Source organism: Ambystoma mexicanum, chromosome 1q, assembly GCF_040938575.1.
Source record: "Ambystoma mexicanum isolate Mex_15411 chromosome 1q, UKY_AmexF1_1, whole genome shotgun sequence".
In the NCBI taxonomy this organism is placed as follows: domain Eukaryota; kingdom Metazoa; phylum Chordata; class Amphibia; order Caudata; family Ambystomatidae; genus Ambystoma; species Ambystoma mexicanum.
Genome location: NC_090922.1, coordinates 475,680,134 through 475,702,351, shown reverse-complemented (window position 1 = coordinate 475,702,351; position 22,218 = coordinate 475,680,134). Strand labels below are relative to the sequence as shown.

The 22,218-nt window shown below is 46.5% G+C and overlaps 1 protein-coding gene across 1 annotated transcript in view; it reads left to right on the top strand.

The window, feature by feature from the left end:
• Positions 1-16,273: 16,273 nt before the first annotated feature.
• The window catches only part of LOC138521536 (phospholipase A2 inhibitor gamma subunit B-like), a 130,375-nt gene continuing 124,430 nt past the window's right edge, over positions 16,274-22,218 (top strand). The window contains exon 1 of the mRNA XM_069634448.1: positions 16,274-16,392. Coding sequence (XP_069490549.1) covers positions 16,347-16,392 — 46 coding nt within the window. The 5' untranslated portion in view covers positions 16,274-16,346. The remainder of the gene's footprint in view (positions 16,393-22,218) is intronic.

Sequence of the window (22,218 nt, the reverse complement as noted above, 5' to 3'; positions counted from 1 at the left end):
GCCCCTCCTTTTCCAACGTGCTAGCCCTGCGTGCACTGTTGATGTAACATAGACAGAGTCACTGTACATGGTTACTTCCTGGTCTGCATTTTTCTCGAGCACGACAATCAGCGAAACTAATTCTGTAGCCCGTGCTGAAAAGTGAGATGGTAGTCGGGCACTTATCAATACTTCAAATTCCCCATTAGCCATGTGCCTTACCACAGCGGCACCTGAATATCTTTGTCCATCAGTTTGATCAATTTTCAAAGAACCATCAATAAAGAGAATCTCCACAGCTGCCAGAGCATTTTCTTTCACCCTTGGAATCTCATCATAGAACTCCTTATAGTTGGAGCAATCATGTGCCTGCTCGTCGTCTGCCAGCGGTTCTGCTACATCTGACTATTTTAATCACTGGATTCGATATGACCACCTCATAAGCAGGCGCTCTTGCAATGTCAGCGTACCCTTAGGTTTTTCCAAAACTGCAAATAATGCATCCTCAACAAACATTGTCATAGAACACCCCATTATGCTGGCAGACTTCTCAATAGCAAATGTGGCGGCTGCCAAAGATTGTTTGCAGGGTAAGTGACCCCTCAATACTGGGTCTAAAATCCCACTGTAGTATGCTAAAGGCTTGCACCCCAACGTAGTTCTCTGCATGAGTATTGCCATCATAACTGTTCCATTCGTGTGCAAGAATAAAAAGAATTCCTCAGAATAATTCAAAATCCCTAAAACTGGAGCTGTGCAAATTGCTTTTTCCAACTCATCAAACCCTTTCTCCATTTCCTCAGTCCATAAATCTTTTACTGACTTGCTTGAGACTTTTTCAGGGCTTGCAACAATGGCCTTGTGTATGAACTATAATCAAATACCCATGCCCTAACATAATTGCATAGTCTCAAACATTGCTGCATGTGCTTTATTGTATGCGGTTTTGCTGTTTTCAAAATTGCCTCAGCCCTTTCAGGTGTAACTTTCTTTCCTTCATGCAAAATGAACTGTCCTATGTATAACACCTCTTCTTGGCAATACTGCACATTTTCTTTATCCACCTTATATCCCTTCTCGGCTAAAATAATCATTAGCTTGTGAAAACAGAATCAAAATATCGAGGCTGAGTACCCCAAAAGGAAATACACTGAACACGGGTTACAAAGGAACATATAAAGTACTTTATTTTATACTGAATCCAGTTACAAAAAGAGAGCAAAATCAGATAGTTATCGGCCCTCAGTACAACACAACAAACTCCAGCGTGGTTCAGTGTGTTCAGTGAGAGACGTTGTACATTAGAATGCATTCGCTTTTTAAACATTTGGTGGGCACGATGTCCAGCCCCACTTCGGGTTAATATTCCTTTTAATACATCACCGATCTAGGGTTCGTGCCAAGTCTCAATACAACCGCAAATAACTGGTTTGCCTTTAATACATGTATCAACAAGCCTATGCAATAACTGTGTATTCTAAGATTTTCCATGCAGGCCTTCTCAAACATTAATACAATGTAGTTAAACAAATGTTCTTCGTTCAGTATTAGTATACATTGTCTCAACATATGCTCGTGGATTAGTTTAATTGCACGTGTAATCCTTCTACACATAGGTCAATGAAGGACAAGGTCTCAGTTCACGACTTCAACAAGTGGCCTGCAGGCAAGTTACACATTAGCTATGTACAGAGGTCAAGATGGCCATGTTGTATTCTGGAATGACATCGTCCACCATTTTAACTCACAGAGTGACTTTTACAAAGCGAAGCCTAAAATGGCGGTTTGCCCTAAAATGGCGGCTTACATGGATTTAAGGTCAGGACATTGCAACACGGATTTCTTTCGCAAGCGACTTTCGAGCAGCTTGGCGTAGGCCAATATTAATATATTTATTACATTAGGAGGCACGATACACTTTCTCTTTCGACAAGCTGAATTGAGTCGCGTCTGCACTCTTCTTCTGATGTGCTGCAGACCAAAATATCATCCACGTGTTGCAACACAACATTTGTAAAATCAATATTGCTTAAGTCCATCTGCAGGACTCTATTGAAAACCGATGGAGACTCACAGTAGCCCTGGGGTAATCGTGTGCTTTTTAACTTAGTCTGTCTGAACGTGAATGACATCAGACTTTGAGAATCTTTATGCAATGGGATTTAGAAAAACGCATTTTTCAAGTCAATCACAGTTAAATAGCGCGCCTCAACAGGGATACTACATAAGATTGTCGCTGTGTTATGAACTTGAGGAAACTCAGCGTCTACAATCTGGTTAATAGGGCGCCTGTCCTGAATTAAACGCCACAACCCCCCCTTCGATTTCTTCACAGGATACACAACCGTATTGCATGGTGACTCTGACGTCACTAAAATGCCTTGATCCATTATGGTGGGTATCGTCTTAGACATAGGATACTGTCATGCTCAAGGTAAAATTGCTCCTGGCTACAGTTTAATCTTAACTTCTCCAACCCCCTTTAATAGGCCTACGTCATAGGGGCCTGTAGTCCATAAAGAAACTGGCACTTTTGCCATGTCCTCATCGAAAAATGCAGGATGCTGTCTCAATATCATCATTCTTTGCGGAATCTTGGGTTTTTCTGATCTACCCCAATATGTAATGCTCATTTCGAACACCACTTCATCATCAGATGGGTCATCTTTAAACATGTCTTCATCTGTGATGTCAGTTAATCTGTAATCTTCTTCGATAGCAATTACTGTGCTCCATGATCTGCTATTGTCATCAAATCCTATGATCATAGCCAAAACCCCTCATACTACAGCTGCTTGCAGCTCTAAGGAAAGAATATGTCCCCCCTTTTTGTCCATTGGAATCTCTGGTCTAAAGAGAAACTCATCAGGTATCCTCATAGTCTTACCTACTAAACCAGGCAGCCATGTTAACAAAATACGTACCCCATAATGAAACACCTCTGGTTCTAACGGTACTCCTTGTATGGCTATTTGCCCCGTAAATGCCATAATGAATTCACTAACATTTAAATAATGTATTCCTGGTATTGAACACACAATGCCTTCATCAGAGAAAGAATTCATCATATTCAACGTCGTCATTAAATCCTGACCCAGTATATTAACTGGTGTCTGCCTTGAATACAATAATGGCACAGGCATACCACATTCTCCTATAGAGACTGGTAATTCTTCAGTAAAAGGACCTCTACTAGTAGCTCATGTGAAACCTTGAGCATTCATGGCATTACCTGAGAGTAAAAATGTTCCCTTCCGTATACATGAGCGAGTTGCACCTGTGTCTAGTAAAAAGGATTTGCCTCCTATCGTGACGTCAACCATTGGTTCCTCTTGAGGATTTGGCATTACTGATAGTACTGAACACAGCAAGTCACCCAGTGAGCACTCCTATTGCGGGTACATGCTTATCCCTGTGCCCGTGAAAGGATTACCTACCTGCATGGTGATACCCCCTATCCTAGGAGTCAGTAATTGTCCTGTGTTTGCACTCTGCTGTATCTGCATGGGGGCATGCTGTGACTGCCCTTGGGGCGCACTCAATGGTGCTTGCTGTGGTTGCAAAGCCTGTTGTATTTGCGTTGCTTGTGCTTGATACACTGATTGATCTTGGGCAAACCCATCCCTATTTTGTGTGCTGTATGCAGGTAGATAAGCGGTCCCCCCACTTGAGAACTGCCTATTCACATGTTCGCGCTATATGGCTTGTCAATCCACATGTCCAACATACAGGAGGAAGCCTTCTAAATTGTTCTCCCTGCATGCCTCGATTATCGTTCTGTATAGGCTGAAACCGACCTTGGTTACTCTGGAAGTTCCCTTGATTGTTTTGAAAACCTCCCCTTCCGCGGGTGTTTCCTCTACCTCGTGGTGCAAATCCATTCCCTCCTTGATCAGACTGCCATTGGTTAGTCACCTGTGGCATACCCATTGTTCGCTGTGTTCCCTGCCCTTCTCCACTAGTTAACATTGCCCCTTCTATAGCATACTTTGATAGCTTTTTCTTCACCAACTTAGCCTCATCAAGCTTCCTGCCTTCTTCTTTCTTTTGGCTTTTCTCTTGCAACAGACGGCAATGATGCGCTATTGTCAACTGTATTTCTGGCCAAGGTTTTGCCTCCATACCCACCAATTTCTTGAGCTGTCTCAGCACTTTTTCTGGCAGCCCTTGACATAATATATGATAGACTACAGGTATAGATTTCCCCCACGGCTTGCGTGTTTCCAAGCTCCATTGCTCTTGGAAATTCTGAATGTAAATCAACGGATCCTCTCCTTCCTGCATCTTACGTGCCATTATAGCTCCCATATTCAACGTGTCTGGATACTGTACTCGAAGCGCTTTCCAGACTGCTGCTCTACAATTACTAAACGGTGCTCCGTCATGAGCAGTATTCTGAACAGTGACGCCTGCGTATCCGGCTCTTGCACAAATATCATCAGCTCTCTGCCCAAGTATAGCTGGTAGAAGACCCTTAATGTCCCCTATAGCTAGCGTATTTCCTCCTGTCATTTCTTCTAATTCATAGATCCATTTTCTGGCTCCCAACGTTAAACTCAGGAGTTTACACCTTATATTATCCTTATCCATCTGGGGCCACGGTATATACTGTGGTCTGACCCCTCCTTTCTCTAACAATGGGAATTGCGAGATCCCAAATTCGCATTCATCCCCCATCGCCTGTCTGTCCAGAGCAGGGACAATGGTTCCACACCGTCTTCTTCCCGCTAATGACCTTAGTGTACTCACATAAGGTGGAGAGTCCCCCCTCACACTATGCGATCACCCTTTAGGTTGATCTAGCCTCGCCAGTGGCTCTGGAGTCCTCGATTTAGATAGATCTAGATCTGACCACCTTACTTCTCTGTCCGTAGGAGAACACCCTTCAGGACCATATGCACTGGCGCATTCCTCCCCATGGAAGGTTTCTCTGTTTTCGCCTGACATATCCTGTCCCCAACTTGTGTGACTTCCTTCTTTCTCGTCTCTATTCAGAGTCAGCCTGTCCAAAGACAAAGCTCTATGCTCAAGGCTAAACAAACTTCCCTCTTTGCCTTGCGACTGCGTACTTTCAAATCGATAATTTTTTCCCTTTCCTTTTGATTCTTTCTTGGTCCTCATGTCATGATAAACCTTAACAATTTTATTCCCAATGCTGCTTATATCAAAATCATCTTCTAGATTTGCTCTAGACGGACCTAACATTAGTTCATGTGTCGGGAAGAATTCTTCTATGTCTTCCCATGCTACTACAGGATTAGGTTCCATTAACTCTTTCTCTATGCAATCAATGTCGAGTGCCTTTTGCCTTCTCTTTCGTTCCATTTCTTCATCGACTTCTCTTCGCTTCTTAGATTTTTCTCTACCTCTTTCCTCTTCCTGTCTTTTCACCTCTATTCTCTCATTTGCTCTGCACACTTCTTCATCTCTTTTTCTTTGTATCCTTCTAGCCCTTAACTTCTGTTCTTCTTCTTCCTCCTTTTTCTTTTCTAACTTATCTCGTTCTTCAATTGCTCTTTGTCTATTGTCATACTTTCTTTGCTCTTCTGCTCTTTCTTGTTTTTCAACTACTCATTTTGATGCAGCTGTTCCCTTCTTTGTCTGTCCTTTCTTTTAGCCTGGTTCTCTTTCAATAATTTCTCTCATTCCCTGTCTTTTTTATCCTGTTGATCCTGATCTTCCTCTTGCCTTACTTCCTCAATGTTCTTTCCATCAAGTTTGAGCAATATCTGACCGCCCACCCATTTGTCCTGTATGAGAGCTACCTCGTAAGTTTTGTCTTTCTCTCCTTTACATATTTTTATTTCTCTCTCTATATCTAGAGACATGCCTGGTCGGTCACTTCTTTCATTGTCCAGTGGGACTTTAGGAGTCACATCTCTTTCTGGAGTTTTTTTAGGACTTTTGTCGCTGCTACATGTAGGCAATTTATACATTGGTTTACTATACCCCGTCGCTGCCTTAAGCTCTCTTAAAGGATATAATCCTTCATCTTTCGTACTCTCACCATTCACTTCAGGCGCTGTAGGGGGAGTAGAAGGCTCTTCACCCCCCTCTTTACACTGGTTAAGCATCCACTCCTCAGGAGGCGGGTCTTCCCGTAACTCCTGGTACATCTTCCAGAGCTCTAAGCTCGCTAACCTTTTTTCTAACTTCTTTCCCGTATATGCTGCATGCAGGTATGTCATCATATGTTGCATGACCGCTTTGGACAGTGATCCCCTTGTGGCCATGGCATGAATATTTTATCTGCCGTACCCTTAACCCATCCTGCACTGCATTGCTTAAGCTTAGGTGCATGTTTCGGCAGCTGTCTGCACAAGTGTATGAGCAGAGTAATATCCTCCATCATGGCTTAGTCACAATTGACTATCACCCCTTACCGTTATTTCACACAAATAAATGCTTTCCAGAAAAATGATACAATTTGAGCATGCACCAATCGTCACAGCTCCAAGCCTCTGTATCACGTTTTACTTCAATCTACCTATTCACTGAACATTATCAGTTAACTAATAAATAAATAATCACATTTCTTCAAATCTCATTGTTTACACTGCAGTCTATTTCATCCTTATTTCTCAATATTTCATTTCCTTACCACATATATCTCATGCAACATATAAACAGACAGACAATACTGACAGACTGGCTGGCCCACATATACTTTAGTCCACGCTCCTCGTGACTATTTCTGCCCCTAAAAATGACTCCAATTGAGTATGAGCTGTCCTCTTTAATGACACTTTGGTCGTTCGTAGACTATGTATCCACTTGGATTTTAGGACAAGCTCCTTCTAGACATCCTTGACGTAAGTTAACAGGCTTACTATATAGATCGCTCCTCGTCTGTATACCTTGCACTGTGAGGCTCATCGTCTCACACTATGACGCTCCTCGTCTTTAAAAAAGAATAAAATACCGCAACCAACCCTCCGTTACTATATCCCCGTTATCACACTTTCCCACTCGGTGCTCATTCAGTTTGCCACCTCGCTCAGCCTACTCACCATTCATGTTTTCCTGCCACTTAAGCTTTCAGTCCACTCAGCTTCCTGTAGATGTCGGGAAGGGATTCTGCTTGAAAACGAGGGACCCTTTCCACCTGTACTTGCAAGATTTTTAAACTAACGGGCGCTATCTACAGGCAGCCTCACGTTCTTCCAGTTAAATGGCAGAGGACGTCCGATATTACCGGAACCCCAAAGCTTACTAGATCGATAGATTTTTAACCGTCAGCTGTGGTACCACATGAACTGTGGCATACGGCCCAGCCCTTTAAGAAGAGGTATCAATATTTAGAGACAGATGGAGATGCAGCATATTACTCAAACATCAATAATCAAAACTGACTCAGGAAGTTGGCAAGGTGCGACTGTTTTAATGTCAATTATCTAAAACACTGAGTTACAACAAACATCAATGCATTCACTCGATCTTCACACTCAATTAAGCACATAAAAAAAGCAAAAAGCAGGTTATATACTAAAAACTTGTTATCATTGACATCTACCTACGCTGCGACCTACAAAAACCTATTTGGAATGGTGATAGGCTTACAAGGAACATATAGGTATACGTTCCATACTGGTCAGGGAAGGTGATTGGGTCTCTAACATCAGGTGGGGCAACTAAGCCCTCCCCTAGAGCAGGTCACTACGAACATGATCAAATACACGACGTCCCATTGATTATACAAACTATAGGGTTCTCTATTACGTGTCCCTCTATAATTGGTTGGCACCCTTGTACCCCTCTGTAATATTCCACCTACGCAAGCAGCATGCAGGCTGGAACCCAGGTGCTGGTGGGCTGGTCATAACCATAGCATCCCACCAATTAGCCCTGGCATCCATCATCACACTTGCAGCCTACTAGTCAATTAAGGCTTTGAACTCGGCCTTGTAAATGTTCTCTGTGCTGGAGAATATGAGGGAGTATAGCATACTCTGTCTTCTTGGTTTTGATACAGTTCATCATAGTGTCTATTTTCATCTGACCACGTGACTGTAGACCATGTTTTCGAGTCTTACTGCATTCAAACTACTACTATTTGATGAACCTCTGATGGCTTCAATGTTCTCACCCCTCACTTAAGACAGAAGGCTTGTTATTTTCACACGTTGTGTAATTGTTAATACACACATCCAGGCCCAAGCTGGCCTTGACTTCTCGGTGTTGATCCAACCAAGCCTTTCTTTGATCCACCTCCATGGTTGAGTTTTCGATTTCTAACTGGGACACACTGAAAACGTCTTTCTGCTTTCAGAATCCAGCTCTGCTAAAATTCTTTGTGAAATCATCCATACTCCTTACATTTCCTATATATACGTTGGCGCATCGGTGCAATCTATTCACTACATAGCCAGCCTTAAAGAATCCTTTGTGTACTTGCGTTGCTGCGTCTATACACTTGTAAAATGACTTGATAACTTCTTCATTATTTCTGTAGCATGAACATCTTCATTTCGAGCCCGAAATTTTGCTAATCTTTAACACCTCCTCTTTAGAGCTTATAGAATCTTTATGTTCTCTCGTCTCTGCATCTGTTCTGGGTGCGTCAATTCTGCTCTGCATGACGTCACCAGTCTTCCCTTTTGCTCAGTTTTCCCACTTTTTCCGGCATTTCATTCAAATGGCCATCATATTGTCGTGTATGCATGCATGGCTTGCTCAATGGGAATCCTACTTCCAGGATTCTCTTCGGTATAGGTATTCTTGCTGGCAATGCACGTGTTTCACATTCTGGCTCCCAACATATAGGCAACATGGGGGAGGATGTCATGGTTTGCACTAAGAACCTCCTGGATCCGATGGGCCCCCCTCAGTCATCGACTCCCAGAAGGACTTATCAAGCCCCAAGGGAGTGTCCCAGAGCCTCTTGGACTCAGTCCTGGCACCGGTGGCACCAGGCTCATAAAATGGGCTGAAGCACGTGAAACTACTTGCTCAGCCTAGTGAGGTTGAGCCTTTCAGCTTTCTCTGGGTGTGGTTGAGGGACTATTTTACTTGAAGAACAGGGTGTGGTAAAGGGACTACTTTACCTGGAACTACTTGCAAGGCTATTTAAGCCACGCCCTGCAGGCAGAAAACGCTTCGCGTTATTCTGCACCCCTGCAGCGTAACGCTCACTGTGTCTGTCCTGTCCTCGAACTTCTACAGCCACGCCCATTCAGAATTTCATTCATCGGTGCCTAGAAGGAGAAAGGCAAGAGAAAACAAAGTTAGTACAACAGCAAAGTCTTACCTGCAGCATCCTTCCTTCGGTTGCTTCTTCAGCCGCTCCCGGACCTCCGCATCAGCTGAAGGGAAGGTATTCGTTCAGGCCGCAAGACGCACTCGGGTTCAGCATTCTTCCGGAGCATCTTCGCAGCGGTTCTTCCATTCTTCATGCCGACGCTGCGCTGCTTCTGCAAAAAGAAGAAGAAAACAACAGGTTAGTCGCGCACGGAAGGGAAACCAGTATTTTAGACTTACAGCGCCTCACTCTTGCGCTTCAACTCACCTGAAGGAAATCTGCTCTGCATCTTAAAACTACTTGAATCTCCATTCGAAATCCATTCGATGCCGCGCCTGAAAGAAAAGACAAAGACACAGATCAAAAGGTGTTGAGGCAAAATTAAGACTTTAAACACCTACACCAAGCAGTTATTGGCATATAGACTTACCTGTTTTACCCAGCTCTCCAAGACTCGGCAACCACTCATCGGATCAGTGAAGAAACTCGGTCCTGGGAAAGACTGTATTAAACGAGCCCCTGCTAGATTGCAGGACGGAGAGTCTACCTTACAAAATTCTAAGGTGAGACCAAGAGGAGTAGGGTATCAGGTGGTGGAGGAGGTGGGTTCAATTCAACCCCACTCAGTGGCTCATATCTTATTTTGATCTTGCAGACAAACGTCTCGTGAGGGTGATAACAAGGGAGAAGACACAGCAGCATCATCAACTGCGCAGTACCACGCTAACGCAGACATCATTCATGCAGCCATGTGCTACGCCCCCGTGGAGACCAGGTGAGCGTGACAGAGGAGCTTTGGGTGGGGGTACTTGGCCCCACCTCTACAGTTCCCAGCGGGGCACCATGCAGAATTGATCACTGGTTCACAGTGGGGCCACCTTACAGATTTTGGCCATTGGAGTAGCATTTCCCAGCGGGCCAACTTGCCATTTTTGGCCACGGAGCAACACACCTGATCATTGGTATAGATACAGCCTGGGAGAGATTAAGCAGTTAGATGATCAGGCACCAGAGGGGACACATCACAGCACCATGGCCTTATGACCATGGAGGTGGGCACAGACAATGGTGAGACAGTGCTCACAGTCATCAAAGGAAAGGGTACTGTTGCAAGCATTTCGTTCTGTGCCCTGCATGCTGTTCGGCGTCTGAGGAGGCATCTGCTCATTGGAGGGAGACTTAGGGATATTGCAAATGTTGTGGTGCTACCCTTGAGGAGCCTGAGAGCACATATCTCAGGGTTTTGGAAGAACTTGATCCTGATTATTTTGGCATTTTTACAAGAGCTTTCAGTATATAACAGAGAATACTGACTTTGTTATTTTGTGTGATGTGAGGCCTGTGATATGTCTTGTGGCCTGCCTGGTTATGTTTGGCTCAGTTCTCTTTGGTTTGTTTGTGGTTAAAGAGTTTCTTGGTGCGGTTGATGTGGCTTCTGTTTAGAACAGATGAAATGCTTTGTGATCATTGGATGTGACAGCAATGTATTAGTGAAAAGTGATGTGTCTTGCACTAACAATTTTTCTTCCACAGGACCAACGTGTACTTTATGGATTTTTTCACAAAATGTTAAGAGTTCCAAGATTTGGATTGCAGTTTATCACCTTGTGTGTGGTTGAGGGTGATGTACATTGGGAGGATTTGCTTGGTAACAATTGTTGGGGTTTGGAACCCGGCACAAGTTTTATTGGGGTGTTCCGCCACCCATGCTACAGGTTTTGGGGTTTGGAACCTAGCACAAGTTTATAGGGGTGTCCTGCCACCCGTGCCACAGATTTTAGGTTTTGGAACCAGGCACTAGTTTATAGGGGTGTTCTGCCGCCCATGCCACAGATTCTGGGGCTTGGAATCTGGCACTAGATTTATAGGGGTGTTCTGCCACCCGTGCCACAAATATTTGGGTTGTTGGACACAGCACTTGAGGGGATTTCTTGCCCGTGCCTTGGTGAATTGGACACCGGTACCTTAGGGTGTGGTCCTCTCCGCCTGCCGTGCACGGAGTGGGTGCCTGTGCTCTGTGCATTTTGAGCTTTGATTACTTGTTCTGGCAGTATACTACAAGATGAAGGGTGTGCTGTGTTTCAGTACACCTTAGTTGCTGGCAGCAGGGTAAATGAGGGTGTTGTTTTGGGATCGTGTGGCAATGCTGGTGTGTTGAAAGTTAAGGCTAGTTCCTTCGTCTGAGTGTCTGTGGTAGGACTGCTACAGATTATGAGTGTGTTGGATAGTGGATTGGCCGCTTTGCAGGCTGTTGAAGGGACTATGTTGATGGGAGCATGATGCATGTCTCCTTGTTCTTCGGAATGAAGTGAGTGGGATTTGGGTTGGAGTTTAGAGTGGAGGTGACCAGAGTGTTGTTGTTTTCATACGTTGGTCACATTACCCTATGTAATTTCCCTCACACTTCTTTCCATGCCTTCATCTTGGTTTATGTTGAGGAGGGAGATGTTTTGTGTCTTGTGTTCCCTGCCTTGGTCCTGCATGAATGCTTGCCTGAGAGAATGCCTGATGGAATGTTATGGCTATGGAATGTTGTGGTCTGCGTGCCCCTGTAAACTCCATGAAGGTCGGTTGGTGTGAAGCAGCCTGTGAGAGAGGAGGCCAGTGGATGTCTCCTGTGTACCTTCCTACCTACTTTCCCTTGGACTTCCCTGGTGTATATACCTTGTCACTGGAACTTAGTAAAGAAGTTCACTTCCCTTACTTGAGTATCACCCCGCAACCCGTTCTTTTTGTGCTTTAAAATAAGTAATAACCTGTAGATACTTGCTCAAATGTGTTAAACTCCAGCAGTGAACAAATTAAAACATTCAATTATAAACAATTCCTTTCCAATTAGTTGCTGTAAACTTGTAAAGTGTTAAAGAAACCTATTTTACAAGCACGTCATTTGAAAAGCTTGTCACAGGTTTGTGTGTTGTAGTGACTGATGGAATTATGCTGTGTGCTGCCTCAATCAGCAGGTATTGTGGCATCACAAATGAAGCGTAATGACTGTTTACACAGCGGTTGTGATGTCATTTTCTGTGTTACAAAGTGTATTACAGGGGCACGTAAACTTTGGGAAGAGGAAAGTGTGCTACATAGCGTGTTCTCTCGAACAGGATTTCCTGTGTGGGTTTCAGAGGGTGCTGTGAGTGTACACGAATCAAGCTCTTTTTAACCATGGCAATCCTTTGTCATGAAAAACATTTTTTCTTCCCTGATATTTCAGAAAGAATTATAACACTACAAAATCAGCTTCTCACAAATCAAGAAGAGTCTTAAAGTTGAGCCCAAAAACGCGAAGTTCGCAGCGCCACAAAGAAAGCCCTGACGCAGTCTTTGGTTGTCAGTGACAGAGGCCACCTGTCCCCACAGGTGCCCAGAAAACAATCTCCTCCCCCAGAACTTGCTCTGCAATCTAATCTTCACATCTGCAAAAGAACAACCTGCAGCCACCTGCGGCGCACCGCCCCAGAGAGAAGGAACAGTTTCTACCGGTTTTACAGCTCTGTGAGATCAGTGTGTTTTTATCCTAGAGCAATGGCGGACCTGGTCGATCCTATGTCTCAGCTCGATCTGCCAGCTGTTGCGCTCTAGGCCCCTGTCCCCAGAGCCAGGGCATTAAACCTTAAACCACATCCTGCACTCCCAGGCCCACCTTCCAGAACAAAGGTCTACATCTTGTCCTGAGCCCATAATGAGATCTACAGCGTTCTCTACGCTTGGATGCCTCCTGTCCTGGCTCAGTGCCTTGGTCACGCAGCGGCCTACACTCATGGGGCAGTGAGTGCCTTTGCAGAGCACTGCCCGACCCATCTTTTTGAGCTGTGTGAATGGGCAGCATGGGCAACACTGCTCCGTGCCCCCTAGACGTGTAGCTACCTCCTATACCTGAGGGTCAGAGTTGGCTTGTCCAAGCCCCTGGTTCCCACTGGAAGCGTAGTTTGGCTGCCATTCCTTTTGCTATAGCTATGCATTATTTTAGATAGGTGCTTCAGCTGGTTGGCCCTACTCCTTAGGCCGGGAGGATAGCTCAGGGGCAATGCGCTAGTCTTGGAAGCAAAACAAGGCAGAGCAACACAGGTTTGAATCCACATTGTGTGCCTAGAGCCTGGCCTCCAGTATTAAGCGTGTCGCAAAAGTTTAATTATTTCATCAATGTGCTTATTTTTTGGGGTGGCATTCCCCACACCTGGGCTGTACTGTGTGCTCGCAGGAGATCCGTGTGTTTCAAAAGTTCCTATTTCATTCGCCAATCCTGGCCACCTAACGTTTGTCAGACATACCTTTGCGGAACTAACTTCTGAGAGACGTCACCCCCATCTTTGGGAAGCTCACACCCCAGAGTCACTAAGAGGGCTGACAGGGCCAGTAGCAGTCTAACAAAAAGTATGCGCTGCTCGGTTCTTTCTGAAGGAGGAAGTCTAAGAGTCCTGCCGAGGTTATATGGGCAGACTATTTCAGAGAAGTGGCACCTGATCTAGAAGCCCCCAGAGCTTAGTTGCACTCTGTGCCAGGGCAGCGCTGTTGCATATTCTTGGTCTTCAGTTCGAGGAGGTTGATTGGCAGACCTTTTTACCCAGAAAAGGTAAACCTCTACCAGAAAGATATTTGGGCATATAGCAGTTGCATTTGTAGTGTATGCGTGCCTTCATGGTGCCCCAGTGCAAAGCGCTTTCTAGAGACAACACATGACCTATTTTCCTAGGGTCTCCCACGAGCTTCTCAGCCACATTCTGGGCCATCTGCAAAAAAGGTGGGAGGCCCTCACCAATGCCTGCATGCTAGGCATGGCAGTAATCTAACCGGGAGACGTGCAGTAACCTCTTTGGGGAAGGATTTTCACGCAGGGAAGGCCAGTATGTCTGCGATTAAGGATATCAATTTAAGCCTCATTATGGATCGCAGACATTTTATTTGAACCAATATGAGCCAACCTAGGAGGTTGGAAACTAGAGAGTCTTTAAGAAATAAGGTCTTGTGTTGATTGTAAGCGAGAGTTGGTCCAGGTTGCATATGATTGCAAGATCTAAGGTTCCTGCGGAGGACGAAAATTAAGGACTGGTGCACAGGGAATAACACTGACTACATTGTTGTAGGCCGGTGCAGGGCCAGTGCAACCTTCCCATGTTCCTGATCCGCTGCGAGATCTTGAGTAACTATGTACTTGCCATTAATGTGAGGACTGTTTTAGATGACGTGTATTACACTCTCTTTGATAACTTAGATTTATTGGACTGTTTTGGTAGTTATTTGTAGTTTTTTAGTTTTTTTCTTGTTTTAGACGTAGCCTGGATTCAGGACAATGCTTTTTTCGGATGTTCGATCTTTGCCAATCTGATTTTTTTGTTGTTGTTGTCTGTGTTTCTGTTTGTTGCCATAGTGCTCTGACGTCTCCGTTTTTTTTTAAAGCTGTATAGTTATATAAACAAACAAACAAAGAAATACATAAATAAAAAATAAATAAATAAATAAATAAATAAATAAATAAATAAATAAATAAATAAATAAATAAATAAGTTGGCAAAAGCCCCTAGTTCCTGGGCTCATTCCTCCTTTGGAATAAAACAAAGGATATGTTCAAGTTTGTGTAGCTGGAAAAAAATCCTTTGATGGTAGCCTGGACATTGCAGCATCCATAATGTCCTATAGGTCTGTCGCCCTAACATTTAATTGTATGTTGTCTTGAAAGAAAACGGGAAGGCTCGACCCTTGTGGATTGGCCATATGATAGCTCTACAATTCAGTACAACCTCCCATTCATAGCCAGAGGGATCTCTGCCCTATTGCATCTCAACGACAGTCCACGTGAGTGAGTCTATAAGGTGGGGAAGTGGGATCATATAGATGCTACAAAAGATAGGGGAGAGCAGTAAACACTGGGGTTCCCCACATTCAGATGAATTATACAAGACATGTGCCCCCCCAATGCACACCACAGAGACCCATTGGCCCTAAAGGGAGGGAAACCATCATAGTGCCTCTTGATATGATATCATGTAAGTCATTTATAACGCGCCTGTATAAAAGTGTTTCTAGGCGCGACAAGGCACGGAAGGGAAGACAGAGGAGGACAAAACAACGATCGTACTAGGCCCTGTGTCATTCAGGGCGGGCAAGTGACCTCCTAACTTGTCCTCTGATAATTGAGAGTGCAAGATGGGAAGATGTTGAAGAGTCCAGAGGCACCAGGAGGGAGGTGACCCGGGTTCAGCCATGGCATGGAGCAAACTCTGTGCCATGTAAATGTCTAAGGCCAGATTTCATAGGCTGGAGGTTATAGACATCCTCTAAATGTGTCAGTAGTGGTTGGATTCACCAATCCCCAATTGGCAATCGAGCGGTGTTGCCTGTCCATAGCAGAGTCTTCGGACGTCCCCCTGAAGAGCTTCTCGATGAGACCATTTCATAGGACAGAAAACTCCATTCCTGCTCCCTGGGAGCTTATGCAAAGCGCAAAAAGACAAGAAAGTGGTGGACTTCAATAGATACGTTGGTGGACGGATACGCATACCATAGACAAGCGCATGAAGGGCGAAGGGTGTTCACTGCGATGAGCTGGAAATGGGAGAGAGCATGGGGAAACGTGGCGTGTGGGCGAGTTCCGGCCCCTTTTAGAAGTGAGAAGCGTATGCGCAAAGAATGTGCCGCCTGACGGATGCGTGAAGCGCGTGCATGCATGCGTTCCTTGACAGCAGCTCCTCTGCTGGACCCAGTGGAAGGAGGAGATCTAGAGAGCGATCAGAAGCCACGCGGTGGGCCAAGCCTGATCCAGGAAGGGAAAAGAAACCCTTTATTATTAGCTTCGGGTGTGAAGTGAGCTCAGAACACCATTCCGAGAAGTTTAATGGGAAAATAATGTGGCGTTCAACCTGAGCTTATTAAGCGAAAAATGCATTCTGCTTCCAAAATATTTCTGGAAGGCAGATCCCAGAGGTGCAGCCAAGCACGCAGCTCCTGGAAATAGCATCTCACTGCTGCACAATGAACTCTTTCCCGTCATGGGCAGTTCTGGTGGGAGGTCCCCTTCCTCCATGCGAACCTTATAAAAGCCAGGTCCTGCCCAGGAGCGGCGCAGAGGGACTAGAACAAATACTCAGACCCACAGCTTCTGCCTCGAGCGCCTACTTCCTCTCACGCCGCAATGAGGGCCTTCCTCGCCGTCATCTTCTCCGCTGTGCTCGTTGGCGGTAAGGCGGCCATCAGCTTCTCTGCACTAGCTTTTCAACTCGTGCATATCTTTAATCACAACTTAACACTGGGTTACTTGAAAGCTGACATTTGTATAGCATCGTTTAAAAATACAATTCTCAAAATTCCACAGTGAATAATCATTTTCTTTGTTCTTACAGTTTTTTTTATCAGAGTTTCTGTGACCACCCTAACCTTTCCGCCTCTAGGCTGCTGCAGAAATTTAAGGTTTTTAAATCTGTTGTTATTGTTGGTCCAGAACCACTAGAAGATCAAAAGGGATGGGTGTTGGCTCATCTGTTATTAGAGTGCTTAGAAACCTGAGAACTCTGGAGCGCTATATAGCAAAAGTGAAATACATTTATAGTACATTGCAGCCTGCAATATCTATATAAAAGCCTAGAAATAATTGTCTTATTACGGCTAGCTGTGAAATCACAACTGACCTGTATTATGAAAATGACATCACAAATGCTCTGCAATCAGGTATTGCTCTTCAGGTGTGATGTCGCAATGCCTGCTGCTTGAGTCAGGGGATGAAGGCCATTAGCACCCCGGGTTACCAAAGCGGTTACCCGGGGTGCTAAAAAAAAAAAGGATTTTCCGTCCTACAACGGGACGCACCGGGTGTCCTTTTCCAAGATGGGTACCATGGAAAGGGAAGAGGGGCTCTGTACGGACGGAGCCCCTCTTCCCTTTCCAAGGTGGCCTGCGGGAGGCGAAGGGAAGGAGCAGATGCGGCGGCAGCAACAGCTGCTACTGAAATAAGGTAAGTAGAGGGCTGGGAGATTAAAAAAAAGACAAAATTGGATAGACGGTGGGGGGAAGATGGCAGCGGGGGAGCCCTTGTAACGTCACTTTTTGCTATCTATCAGAAAATCCTATCGGTAGGAAAATCTGACAGGAATTGTAATGTCATTTTTTGCTACCTGTCAGAAAATCCTACCGATAGGAAAAAGTGACGGGGTAGGAAAATCTGGCAGCCTAGCCTGTCATTTTTTCCTACCGGTCAGAAAATCCTACCGAGAGCAGGCATTGGGCAACCCACCCAGGGGTAGGAAAAAGTGATGGGGTTGGAAAATCTGACAGCCTAGCCTGTAATTTTTTCCTACCCGTCAGAAAATCCTACCGAGAGCAGGCAATGGGCAACCAACCCAGGGGTAGGAAAAAGTGACGGGGTAGGAAAATCTGACAGCCTAGCCTGTCGTTTTTACCTACCCGTCAGAAAATCCTACCGAGAGCAGGCATTGGGCAACCCACCCAGGGGTAGGAAAAAGTGACGGGGTAGGAAAATCTGACAGTTTGACCTGTCATTTTTTCCTACCCGTCAGAAAATCCTACCGAGAGCAGGCATTGGGCAACCCAACCCGGGGTAGGAAAAAGTGATGGGGTAGGAAAATCTGACAGCCTTGCTTGTCATTTTTTCCTACCTGTCAGAAAATCCTACCGAGAGCAGGCATTGGGCAACCCACCCAGGGGTAGGAAAAAGTGATGGCGTAGGAAAATCTGACAGCCTTGCTTGTCATTTTTTCCTACCCGTCAGAAAATCCTACTGGGAACAGGCATTGGGCAACCTACCCAGGGGTAGGAAAAAGTGATGGGGTAGGAAAATCTGACAGCCTGACCTGTCATTTTTTCCTACCTGTCAGAAAATCCTACCGACAGCTAGCATTGGGCAACCCACCCAGGGGTAGGAAAAAGTGACGGGGTAGGAAAATCTGACAGCCTGACCTGTCATTTTTTCCTACCCGTCAGAAAATCCTACCGACAGCTAGCATTGGGCAACCCACCCAGGGGTAGGAAAAAGTGACGGGGTAGGAAAATCTGACAGCCTGACCTGTCATTTTTTCCTACCCGTCAGAAAATCCTACCGAGAGCAAGCATTGGGCAACCCACCCAGGGGTAGGAAAAAGTGATGGGGTAGGAAAATCTGACAGCCTGGCCTGTCATTTTTTCCTACCCGTCAGAAAATCCTACTGAGAGCAGGCATTTTGCAACCCACCCAGGGGTAGGAAAAAGTGACGGGGTAGGAAAATCTGACAGCCTGGCCTGTCACTTTTTTCCTACCCGTCAGAAAATCCTACCGACAGCTAGCCTTGGACAACCCACCCAGGGGTAGGAAAAAGCGACGGGGTAGGAAAATCTGACAGCCTAGCCTGTCATTTTTTCCTACCCGTCAGAAAATCCTACCGAGAGCAGGCATTGGGCAACCCACCCAGGGGTAGGAAAAAGTGACGGGGTATGAAAATCTGACAGCCTGACTTGTCATTTTTTCAGTATCCCTACATATTATCCCCACCAAAAATATTGCTGTATATATGGTTGTTTGTCTTGCCATAGGCGATATTTTTGGGGGGATCATTTGTGGGAGCGGGTGTTGCGGGGGTGTCCCTCATACATTTAAAAAGAATGCTGGGGTTGCGGGGGGTTTTCCCCACAGGGTCCATGGCTGAATATTGCCACAAAAATACCGAGAGCAGGCATTTGCCCGTGTACCGGGAAAGTGGGGTAAGTGGAGTAAGAGGTTATGGAAACAATTCCTCTTTTTTCAGGTTGATGACATACCCAAATGGATTAAAACTTTTTGGGTCACCGTACTGCCTGAAAGTGCATTTTTAAGGATGGCAGCTTGCACAACCTCCATATGCCTACCACTGCTTTACTATTTTGATCATTATTATTGCGAAGACACAATACAAGGACATGATTGTTGACGACTATAAGCTCAAACAATATATGACTTAGAGATTTGCCAACAGGTTGAGCTTTGTCTGCATCTTTTCTGGCAACATGTCACAACAGTACCTTACATATTGAAATGTCCATATCATTGGAAATGTTATGTTAAAGGTACTTATATAGCGCACCGTTGCCAACGGAATTGGTCCCCAGGTGCTCTGGCGGATCTGTAAACAGGATGTGGGCGGGTAGGGTTAGTCGAGGAGGAGGGGAGTAGAAGAGTGGGAGAAGTGGTGTGCTGTTGGCAGCTTCAGCTCGGTATACACCGAGTGCTGGGCTTTGGTGCAAGTATCGGATCGGGCGAGGCCTCGTGTGCTGTAGGTTCACTCTATGTGTTGATGCGGTGTGGTAAAGTGCGTGGGGATTGCTGGGATAGAAATGGTTTTGTGAGTGTGTTGAGTATGCAGAAAATTGAGGGTTGTGTTAGTGGGGTCTGTATCCTGGTCCAGGTACCTCTGGATCCATTTGGAAAAATGCCACGACCTCTGCACACATAGGGTACATATCTGCATGCAGGTGTGCACTCACCTTTTTTATAGCTTGCATGTAGCAGTACAAGAGGTTGCAGTAATGGGGTACACTAATATGGATGAGAAGAGAATTCAGGGAAGGACATAGAGAAAGGGGTACAGGGAAGGAAAGCCGACTGCGGCTTCATTGATTTGTTGGTGGCTCTGCAGCTTTGCTCCTGCTGAAGCCATGTTCCTGTGAGGGCACTTCTTCGCTGATGCCATGCTCTGCCCTCTTCTGCCGAGGTCAGCGCAAGGTGCACCCACACATGTGAGGTACCTTTTCATCGGGACACCTGTGGGAACGTGAGAAGGTATGACATCTGTTGTTGGCGACGTGTTTCGGTGAGTGGACACAGGGAAATGCCTCTGAAATTGGCTGGAAATGAAGACAATTCTCAGACATTTCGCTCTGGCCACCCACCGAAACACACAGCCAGCAACACATGGCCTACCTTCCTGCCTCCCCACACGTGTCCTGATGAAAATGGTACCTCACATGTGTGGGTGCACCTACCGGGGGCACAAAAGGAAAAGGGTAACCCACTGGGAACCCCAAGCCTTTCGCCACTGCCCATTTTGTTCATGTGGGCAACCTACAGATTTGGGCCTAGGGTGTCGAAGCCAGCAAGGGAAACAGGGAACCCCTTGCATTTCCCAAAAGAGGACACCCCTGGGAATCCACACACGGCCCAATTGGAGGGGCGGCCCATATCATGTAGCCCTCCCAGGGGCAGATAAGAGGGGGGCTGTCCTGCACTCCTCCCTGGGCTCAGGTGTCCGTTCCTAGGAGCAGATATCTGGTCCCAGGGAGGGCTGCATGACATGGCACCCACTCCATTGTGGCAGGGGGGGAGGGGGTCAATGCCCCATCCCATTAGAAAATTCCCAGACCCTTTGGGGTGCCCCACAGCCCCCCTAAAAAGCGTTCCACCATTTTCACTTTTTTCCTTTGGTAACCCAACTCCCCTTGGTGCAGAGAGGCACATTGATGTGCCAATCTGGCCCCGGGGTGCCCAAACCTTACTGCCACACCCACTGGGGGCCTGTCCCACCATTTTTGGGGGGCCTCTCCCCCCTCAAATGAATGGGTGGCGGGGGCACCTTATGCAGGCCTCCCTGGGCCTCCTACAAACGGCTGTGTGAGGTACACCTCCCCTCCATTTGGGGTGGGGGGAGAGGGCCCCCAAAAATGGTGGGACAGGCTCCCCAGTGGGTGGGGCAGTAAGGTTTGGGCACCCTGGCGCCAGATTGACACACCAATGTGCCCCACTGCGCCAAGGCAGGTATAGTAAACAAAAAATAGAAAAGGTACACTACACTTTAGGGCGAGCTGAGGGACACCCTAAACCGCCAGGTAATTTTCTAATGTACTGGGGGGTGACCCTCTACCCCCCACACCAAATGCAGGGGGGGGCATCTCATTCAGCTCTCCCTGGGGGCAGATAAGAGGGGGGCATCTCCTGCAGCCCTCCCTGGAGTCAGATGCCCCTTCCTAGGAGCAGATATCTTCCCCCAGGAAGGGCTACAAGGGGTGCCCCCATTTCTCCTTGGGGTGAGGGGGAGAGGGCCACCCCCCATTTCTGTAAAATATATCCCTGGTGGCTAGTGCCCCCCCATCCAACCCAAAATTCCCTTTTTCTTATTTTCATTTTTTTTTGTTTTGCCCCCTTCCCTGGGGGCAGATGATCAGCCATTTGCCCCCAGAGGGGGCCTAACCTGCAGGCCCCATCCTTTGGGGGGCCTGCACACTAACTCCTGGTAGCCCTCTCCCCCACCCCCCAATTGGATGGGGGGGCACCTCATGTACTCCTGCCTGGAGCCATAAATCTGCCCCAGGGAGGGCTACAAGGGGTGCCCCCCCTTTCCACTTGGTGTGGGAGGGGGAGGGCCACCACCATTTCATGGGGGCAAGAAAATCCAAGGCCCCCCAACCCCCATCCCCGTTCTATTTATTATTATTTTTTTCTTCCCCCCCCCTTCCCTGGGGGCAGATGATCAGCCATCTGCCCCCAGGGTTGTGCACATATGTGTCCCCATGCTTTGGGGGATGGCGGGATCCAGGGGGGGAAGAGGGCTGCTTACTTGAAGCAGCCCCCCTCCCTCCCACATCACAAACGTTTCCATGGTGGCCCAGTGGGTTGCTGGTCACGGATCGAGCGCTCTGCGCTGATCTGTGACAAGCATAGCGTCATATGCGTGGTGTCATATACGTGGTGATACCCACCCGATATCAATTAAGATGATGCCAAAACCCCTGTCCACTCAAAGTCAGCCAGTAGATGGGCAATAGTCAGCCTTGCATGTAACATCCTTAGAAATGTGGGCTTGCAATGTGTCTCCACTGGGTGGCACTTCAAGAGGTGGCACAGGGCAGCCCTTTTTAGGAAGACAGCTCAGGTGGTAGGCGGATTCTCGTAGGCAAAGTGGCATTCATCAATAGGAGGCACTAGTGCATACTCTAGAAAGGGGACAGCAAGAGAGCCTTCTCTGGGAAAGATGACCATAAGCAGAAGACTATCCCTGTCTACGGAATCCAGGTGCCTGTGGTCCAGGACTGAATAAACCCGCATTCAC